Genomic DNA, 9,579 nt, shown 5'->3' with positions numbered 1-9,579 from the left:
GTTTTAACCCTCTGCGTCCCGGGTTTTCAACCGATTGTCTGTGGACCCCCTGGGGTCCTCGATGGTTCTGTAGGGTATCCGTGATCACAGTCCCCCCCCCCCCCCCCCCCAAGCTCACCATCGCCATTCCGACCCTCCTTTCCCCCCCGAGACTCGGTGGGGGTCCGTGGATCAGAAACGGTTGGAAATGAAACTCCCTGATCTCCGGGAGTAAAAAGGCAGAGGCTGCTGACCTTTAGAGAGGCACAGACACACATTTCCAGCACGGTTCAGTACTCCTATCAGTCACACAGGACTAAAACATGGGCTTAACCCCCCCCCCCTCTCTGTGTGGAGTTTGTATGTTCTCCACGTGTTCGCGTGGGTTTCCTCCAGATACTCCGGTTTTCTCCCACAGTGAAAACGTGTAGCCCAGCGACTACCGACGAACATTAGCCTCCCTGGCTGACTCTGGTGCATTTACAGAAATGTTATTAATGTGCATTTTCCCGGTGCGATACATGAATAAATTATATTTAGCTCATCACCGGCAAAACCCTGAGTGCGGCCTCCTTCTGACTAGAACAGCGGTGTTGACACTCAGCAGGGACCGTTCTCATTGGCGGTGTTTAGGGTAGTGGCTGGCGAATGAGCGAGGGGGGGGTGGTGTGTAGCCATGACTCTGCTGGTGTTTACAGTCGAGTTTTTGGCAACAACATTTAAGGATGTTGCACTCCCTATGTTTCTACATCAGCTAGCTAGTTTGTGTGTGTGCGTGTGTGTTAAATCATTGGGGGGGACAGACACGCTTTCATTTCCGAAGAAAGGTCTGTTTTATATCAGCGCAACGAGGGGATTGTTTGCCGGGACCGCGGCCCATCAGATATGCTTATCCTCAACACTAACGGTTTAATAACGCGTCTCACTCGTGATAGAGGTCCGTCACTCAGGGTAATGAAACGAGATCCAGCGTTGTGACACACGGCATACAGACTTAAAATATCTGAGCCCTTTAGCGCGCTGACAGACTGATGTAAAGGTGTAATTTTTTTCTGTCTGCATGGCTCATTTGAGGCTTTATTGCTAACTGTTTAGCTAAAACGAGGGCGACATAAATCTGTTTTGTTGATGTTCTGCCGAGTGTTTCTCCCTCCCTCTCGTGAATGGTTGGGCTTGATAAGACCAACCGTTACCAAATTTGGGAAAGCGGAATGTAAACGTGAACAACGGCTCATTCCCTGCCAACAATGATCGCGCCGCACGTCTTTGTAAGTTTCTATTGTGTACCGAGGGGAAGAGTGGGCCGGCGGGGGGGGGGGGGGGGAGATTTGAAGCAACAAGATTAATTGCGTTCAGACTTGGCCAAGCGCCGGTATAACTCGCAATTAATTGTGACATACCCTACATATTCATAACGACATGACAACGCGTGAAGGGGATGGGGGGGGGGGGTATAAACAACCGATAAATACGCTGAGTACAACGGCGTTTCATTACGCGCCGTGTCACACTCGCAACAGAACAGAGTTTTGAGCGCGGCTCTGTCTAATTAACACGGCCTCATGGGAGTTGTAGTTACAGCCTCCTTTTTTTCCTCCCGCTATCGGCGCCATCATGTGAGTCGCCACCTGTCGTCTGTGTATCTTTCCGCTCAGTGCAGGGAAAGTAAATGAGCCCGCAGTGTCTTATCGCGCCTTACGGGAGCTTTGGAGATAAACGGGACGTTCGTGATTCGCAAGCGAAATCCCGTTCTCCAGGAGACCGCTTTCCGCGCGGCAGCCCTGCAGAACGACGCGCGCGGGGGGCGTTCTGTGAACATGTTAATTAAAACCGCCACTCGAAGACGAGAGCGATGGTTATCCTTAATCATGTCTCCTATCTCTTTTAGTGCTTGATATTAATTCTAAGCGAATTATTTGAAGTATGTGAAAGCAGACCCCGGGGAAAGGTTGGGGCTAGTTAGATGTGAAAAGCACACAAGTGCAGCTCAGATTTATGGAATGTGCTCTGTATGGCCAACCAGACTTTTTCCCTGGGTTTTAGTCACTGGGGGAGTAGTTTGAGTCCTCAACCCATTCAATCTGGCAGGTCTCGGGGTCGTCAGCAGGCAGTTGCACGGTTGCCAAAAAGGTTGTAGAGATTAGTGGAAACTGCTTCACAGTGATGGACAAAAGGCAGCTTCCCAGAGTTAACTTTGAACCCTGGGTTGAAGCTCTTATGCTTCTTTAAGTCGGTGGGAAGGTGGAAGTGATGACATCATCTCCTCCAACAACAGAAAAAAAGGGCTGTTTCAGTTGGACAATAGGCCCTAATGACTCTCTTCCTGCACTGAGCGGAGAGTTGAGCTTCTAATCTGAATTTAGACAGTGAACAGTAAAACGCATCCGTTTGACTCCAGTGTTTTTTCTGCAATCCCTTCGACACCCTGCGCTTTCAGATCGCGTACGCGGCGGTGGACTGCACCAGGGGCCAGAACCACGAGCTGTGTAAGGCGGAGAGCGTGGAGGGCTACCCCACCTTCAACTACTACAACTACGGCAAGTTCGCCGAGAAGTACGCCGGAGAGAGGGGGGTAAGTGCCTCGCCCGTCCCGACTCGACATGCAGCGCAGCGACCGCGTTCTCCACCGGGAAACTGCGCCACCAAACTATGAATGAGTGTGTTTATTTATTTATGCCATCTGTGGAAGTGTTCACAGGTAGGCACACGGTGCGTTTGTGAAATTGGGGCTAAAAACAGGAAGAGCTTTCAGTTAGATGGATGGGTGGGGCGGGGGGGGTTGAGTATTGTTCAGTGGACCATAGAGGGCCAGTTAAAAATTAAATACCCAGAATCCCCTCCGGTCCCTGAGAGTGGAGGGTACGGGAAATGGGAGCGGGGACCGGGGAGAGCTCGGGCGCTCTCGGCGCCGGTGACCCGGAAGGTTCCGCCGGAGGAGGCGGGGCCCGGTTCTGACAGTCACTCAGGTGTAAACCTCACGGCCGTGAGCCGGGCCCCGTGGGGGCGCAGGAATGGGCTTTCCCTCGTTCCACTCCGCCCGAAAGCACAGCCGTGTCAGAAAGCCCCTAAAACACTTCCATTATTAATCCGCAGAGTGCCATGAGGTCACTGTGTCTGCTAATGTCTCTGTGAGGAAGCAGGCGGCCATTTTGTGTCTAAACCTTGACTCCGAGTGAACAGATGTGTGGGCAGGTACCTGAGTAGTGGCCTGTAGCCTCGTGGCTAAAGTTGCATGACTGCTCCCTGGAAGGGTGTTGGTTGTAACCACAGCTGTTGGGCCCTTGAGCCAAGGCCCTTAATTGGCCCCTGCTTAGTCTAATCAACTGTAAATTACCTTGGATTAAAGCATCTAAGGTAATGTCAGTGTAATAGTGTCATGGGAACCCGGTGTCCTAGACGTGGAACACCACTCTCAGTGCCGTGGTCTTGGGCGTTGAGGTGGAGTTTGACAGTGAAAAGAGCCTCTGCTCCGGTGGTTGAGGCTGATCTGATTTGCGGAGGCCATGCTGGGGGTTTGATTCCCCGCCGCCCTGCTCTCCGCGCCGTGATCCCGTCTCTGTCTGTGACCTCCTGACTTCTCCCCGTCAGAATAAAGTGAAAAGCGCGCGAGAGGGACAGACTCTGCTCTCTTTAGAGCGGGGGAATGAGACGGGGGTTTGACCTGATGTGAGCGCGGTCAGGCCAGCGCCCCAGGGGGTCTCTGAGGTGAGGGAGGCAATCTCACAGCCGAGTGCCAGGCGTGATCGCACTCTCAGCCCGACCGCACGCTGCGACCGCAGGCTCCAACCGCACGCTCCCAGCCCAACCGCACGCTCCCAGCCCAACCGCACTCTCCCAGCCCGACCACACTCTCCCAGCCCGACCACACTCTCCCAGCCCGACCACACGCTCCCAGCCCAACCGCACTCTCCCAGCCCGACCACACTCTCCCAGCCCGACCACACACTCCCAGCCCGACCACACTCTCCCAGCCCGACCACACTCTCCCAGCCCGACCACACACTCCCAGCCCGACCACACACTCCCAGCCCGACCACACTCTCCCAGCCCGACCACACGCTCCCAGCCCGACCACACTCTCCCAGCCCGACCACACTCTCCCAGCCCGACCACACACTCCCAGCCCGACCACACTCTCCCAGCCCGACCACACTCTCCCAGCCCGACCACACTCTCCCAGCCCGACCACACACTCCCAGCCCGACCACACTCTCCCAGCCCGACCACACACTCCCAGCCCGACCACACGCTCCCAGCCCGACCACATGCTCCCAGCCCAACCACACGCTCTTACCACACGCTCCCAGCCCAACCACACGCTCTTACCACACGCTCTGGGCCAATGAGGAGAACGGGTTTTTCCTTCATAAACTCCCTTTGGCAAGTGAGTGTCAGCGGTTACACAACTTGCCAAGCTGAATTTTGGCCGGCTGTGGATAGGATAAGAGATGGGAGAGCCACCTTATTGCTCACAGACTGGGCCCATCTACTCTTTTGTACGAGACTTATGTTCATAGCTTTACGACCGATCCTGTGTGAGTTTTATCCTGTTTGTTCTATGACCTTGATATGCCCTTTTTTTGTGACGAGATAAAAAGTGCCTGCTAAATAAAATGTCATGTAATGTAATTGTTTGCTGGATAGGCCATAGTATGGATAGGCCATGGTTATGAGTAGCTGCTACTTTATGGAAATTGTATTTTATCTAACCTGTGTTTTGTGCATAGTATGCACTTATAGTATGTAAGGGGCGGCCTGTAGCATAGTGGTTAAGGTAAATGACTGGGACCCGCAAGGTCGGTGGTTCTAATCCCGGTGTAGCCACAATAAGATCCGCACAGCCGTTGGGCCCTTGAGCAACAGCGTGTATCTGTGTGTGAGTGTGTGTGAGTGTGTGTGTGTGAGTGAGAGAGTAAGTGGAAGGTGTGGATAAATGTTGATTGACACTCTCCGTCCCCAGGAGGCGGGGTTTGTGGGCTTCATGCGGAGCCTGAGGGGGCGGGACCAGGAGAAGGTGGGCAAGAGGAAGGAGGAGCTTTAACGGCGCCGGGGGCGGGGCCACAAGGAGGGGGGCGGAGCCTGCTGATGCACTGTGACCTGGGCGGGGCCCCTTCAGGACCGAGGCGCGAGAGAAGACCCTCCCCAACCTCAGCTACCGACCATCTTTTATACACCGCCTGGCTGTTTGAGAGACTGTTCCTTACCCCGTCTGACCACTCCAGACCCCCCTCATCCCGACCGCTACCCTGAGTATCCTCAACTGACAGATAAATTTAAAAAAAACCTTTTCCATTCCCAACCCCCCCGACACGTTTTTATCTATGCAATACCCGCCCCTCCCTGTGGTGACAGACGAAGACGAAGGTGGCGCTCAGAGGATGAAGGTGGACTTCGTTTGGGTTTTTTTGGTTTGTTTGTTTTTTTTGTTTTTATGTTTTTTTTTGCATGCGTGGCCTAAAGCCGTTTTCGCTGTGGGGGGGGCAGTGTACACCCTTCAGTTTCTGTGAAGAGGAATACAGAATATATATAATTGTACGTTTAAAAGAAAAAAAGAAAGAAAATCTGAGATATTTTTGTATTTAAAAAAAGAAGAAGAAGAAACACAATTTAGCTTTTGATCGCAATGAAAAACAATAAAAGATCAAAGCTGACAGACCCATAGCTCATGACCCTAAACTGTGGCCTTAAATGTGTGCTGGAGATGCTTGTCTAAGCGTGTGATATGAACCATGTGATTATGTCCGGACCAATAGACAGCGGCGATGATAAACTCTGAACAATAGCGTCCAATAGGGGCAATACGTGCTCTGTTGAGTCGTATCGGAGTTGAGTTTACACACAGGACTTTGCCGTGTGGCATACCAGAAAATCAGAACTGGTTGCTTCTTTTTTTATTTAATTGTTTTTGAACCCCTCTATTTCAGTGTGCTGTGAAAACTGAAACGTACTGTACTGAGTCATGCCAAAAAGCCAGCGCGCCCTGGAGACCTCCAGCACTGCGGTTAATGAAGTCGGGCCCTCTTTATTAATGACGCCGTGTGTTTAAGTTTCCCCCGCGTGTAATTCCTGAGGACAGATCTCACCTCGCGTGGCGGGGCGGGGCAGCCGGGGCGTGCGGTTGTCAAGGCAGCGCGGCGTGCGGTCGTCATGGCAGCGCGGCGGGGTTCCAGCGCGGCGTTCCGCTGGCGGCTGGCCTTGGCGGCCGTAGAGCTTCGGCCCGCTCTTTGTCCGGCGGACGCAGGAAGCTCCGCACGCGGGGGGGGGCGGGCGGGGGGGGGGTGGTTAGCGCGTCTCCCTCCTGCGGCAGGAAGGCCGGTGAGAATCCCGCCGGTGTCCCGTTGACTCTGGGGGTCCCCTCAGCTGCCTGCGGACACTGGGGCGCCCTGTGAGAGCCAGGCAGGGAGCCCAGAGCCCACACAGGCCGGCTCCTCATCAGAGAGGGCCGGCATCCAGCTCATCTGCCCAGAGAGGGGGGGGGACAGGCGCTCCCTGTGCTGGGGGGGGGGCTGCACTACCACTCTCAACCCACAGGGGGCAGACCTGGGTCTCATACAGCATTGTTTTGCATTCAAATACTTTTCAATTACATATTAGACCCAAGTCTGGTCCTGCCCCACACTGTTGGATACCGCTACCGCACCTGGCCCACAGGGGGCAGTAGCACTCTCCCGGTGCAGTGAACGTCCGCTCTGTTCAGGCAGAGCCGTGACTGAGTACACAAGCGATCGAGCGCCTCTGAGCCCTGACCCCTGACCCTGGGAAGACTGATGTGTCCCATAAGCACACCCCCACTAACTAAACTCCTGAGTGACAGAGAGAGAGACGCAGACCCAGAGGGAGGGAGAGATTATTGAATTTAAAACCAAATCTTTGTCGTCACACTTCCAAACGTATACAAGTGATGATCAAAAATATCATCAGTGTGATATAGGGGGAGACTGAGAGATTGAGCGATGTAAAAGAGGGTTTGAGAGATGTGAGAGAGTTTGATAGATGTGAGAGAGTTTGATAGATGTGAGAGAGTTTGATAGATGTGAGAGAGTTTGATAGATGTGAGAGTTTGATAGATGTGAGAGAGATTGAGATGTGAGAGAGATTGAGATGTGAGAGAGTTTGATAGATGTGAGAGAGATTGATAGATGTGAGAGAGATTGGGAGATGTGGGAGAGGACTGAGAGTGTAAGATCTGAGCCCTCTGATTGGGTTTTTTCCCCGATGGCGACGGGCTAATGCTCGTCATAGCTGCTTCAGGCACCATTTCTAGACGGCTCTTAAATTTAATTCCCAAAACATGACGTGAGGAGAATTTTTCCAGAGTAATTCTAAAGTAACTCCCTTCTGTTTACTCCTCAGGTGCAGAACATAGATCACGTTCCCAAAACCGCTCCTGTCTGAAAAACGCAAATTTGTGGTTGGGTAGGGGACGGATTTAGGCATGTTTAGATGGGTAACTGATTTGTTCTGTCAGTACAGAGGCTGAGATAGATTAACAGGGCACACGCACTACTAGGAATCTCACGACTAGTCCCAGGCTGTCGTGGAAAAATATTTTCACGTCCTGCTTGAGTAGCAACATGCTTCAGAAACTAAATTACCGCTGCAACATTCTTCGGGAAACACACCCCAGAACTTGGGAGTTTGGTTACGGGAGCCGTTGTCCTCATGCTGGTAGCCAGTGATGCTGTGTGTGTGTGAGAGTGTGTGAGAGTGTGTGAGAGTGTGTGAGAGTGTGTGAGAGTGTGTGAGAGTGTGTGAGAGTGTGTGAGAGTGTGTGAGAGTGTGTGAGAGAGAGAGAGTGTGAGAGAGAGAGAGTGTGAGAGAGAGAGAGTGTGTGTGTGAGCTTTCACCCCATGCCCATATAAGGCCCACCAGCAACTGCACTTGACTTTTATTCTTCAGGAGTTTGGTTTTGTTCGTTATGAATACGGAACTCAGGGATTGTGGGAAATCTAAGGGAAGGGAACCTCAGAGTGAGTCGCTATTTGCATTCCAGAAGGGTGCTTGAGCTCAAGTTTCTAAAAATTAGACTTGTTTACATTTGTCTGTGAAACAATGAAAAAAATAAATGTTTGGGTAAAAAAAAAAGTCTGGTTTACGAATTCCTGCGCCGAGCCAAGCCAGGATGTATAGCGAAACAAGTGTTGTATAGCTTGACGAAAGTTAACATTGTGAACAAAATGTCTTGTTGATTTGTTTGGGACTGTAATAGGCCTAGCTCAGAATGGATCTGAAACGCAGCTGAACTCCGGGCGAAGACGCCGCGCCCTCGAGGTGTTTCCGGGTCAGAGCGGTGACCCCACGACACCCGGGGAGAATGTCGCCTTTCGGCCGCCCGGCGTGCGACTTGCTGTTGTAAATGTGCGGACACTATCGCTCCGCTCCGAATCAGGAGTGTTCTGTCGTTCTTTTGTCCTGTGTAACTGGTTGCTGTTTTCGCTAGAGTGAATATTCCATGGAAAGGAGTGTATGCTATGTTATCCCAAAGGTTTCCATTTTATATGGGAGTTGTCAAACGTTAATGCCAAGATGTCCGCCCTGCCTTTCGTTAATTTCTCTGTTTAGCCATATGTACAGAATATTCCCCTTTTTTCATTTATGAAGACCTCGAGAAAATAAACAATCCGTACATTTCCAAGAACTCTGTAGTACATTTGGTTTTTGCTTTTATCTCCATCTTCTGCCTGGTGTATTTGCGTCCGTTTCCGTTTGTTCCTGATTTTATTCTATTGAATGTTTTAAACTTTCTTTGCAGGGACAGTTGGCCTAACTTTCCATGTAACACTTGAGCTTTGTTGAACTTGTGTAATGAAGTTACAGAGCTGCGGCTGAAGGAGGCGGGGAGAGGGCCTGCTCCTTAACCAGGTTTGACAGCTTGGTAATGCTCACACACACGCGCCCGCAGGATCGATAAATAAGCCTGCCAGCTGTTTCACTGTGGAATAGGGTTTCCAACTTTCACAACTATCATTCTGAGGGCTTAGCGTATGCTGCTGTATGTTGTCAAAAGTGTGAGTGAACATAACAGTGCTATTTGTAATTGTGTTGGTCTATACGAAGTCTAAAATATGAAATGGATTTCTAAGAATTTCTAAACAGATAAATGTAACAGAACAAAACTGTGATAGGGGGGGGATTTAATTCAAAGCTCAGTCTTCAAACCATTTTTTCTACAGATAACTTTTTCAATCTGACAACTAGATTTTTTTTTTTTTTTTTGTATTTTCTTTTATCTCTTAAAAGTTCACTCCACCCTCCGGAGCAGAACCAGAAATGACACCATGGGATTTTACTGCGGTTTGTACATTTCAGAAACTTTGCTGAAAGTTGTTTGAAATGCGAGGCTGAATACTGACCAGGACCGTGTGCAGGGGAGTCACAGAGGTGCCTAGTTTAGCCAAGTAGACTGAGGGCATCCATATCAGTGTCTGGTAGCAACCGAGAGACCGACCATCCATCCATCCATCCATCCATCCATCATCTAAACCACTCATCCTGGGGCTTGTTTCAATCCCTTATTTTCTGCCTCTTTTTCTTTTTCTTTCTCCTTTTCTTTCCCTTTGCTCCCCCCATTGGGAGAGGCTAGGAAAAGATGAAGGAGAG

At 51.0% G+C, this 9,579-nt stretch overlaps 1 protein-coding gene across 1 annotated transcript in view; it reads left to right on the top strand.

The window, feature by feature from the left end:
• The window catches only part of pdia5 (protein disulfide isomerase family A, member 5), a 67,174-nt gene extending 61,604 nt beyond the window's left edge, over positions 1 to 5,570 (top strand). The window contains exons 15-16 of the mRNA XM_061234155.1: positions 2,417 to 2,551; positions 4,940 to 5,570. Coding sequence (XP_061090139.1) covers positions 2,417 to 2,551; positions 4,940 to 5,020 — 216 coding nt within the window. The 3' untranslated portion in view covers positions 5,021 to 5,570. The remainder of the gene's footprint in view (positions 1 to 2,416; positions 2,552 to 4,939) is intronic.
• Positions 5,571 to 9,579: the final 4,009 nt, after the last annotated feature.

This window comes from Conger conger, chromosome 3 (genome assembly GCF_963514075.1).
Source record: "Conger conger chromosome 3, fConCon1.1, whole genome shotgun sequence".
Taxonomy (NCBI): Eukaryota; Metazoa; Chordata; class Actinopteri; order Anguilliformes; family Congridae; genus Conger; species Conger conger.
Note: the sequence above shows the minus strand (reverse complement) of the source record. Positions and strands in the feature narration are given on the sequence as shown.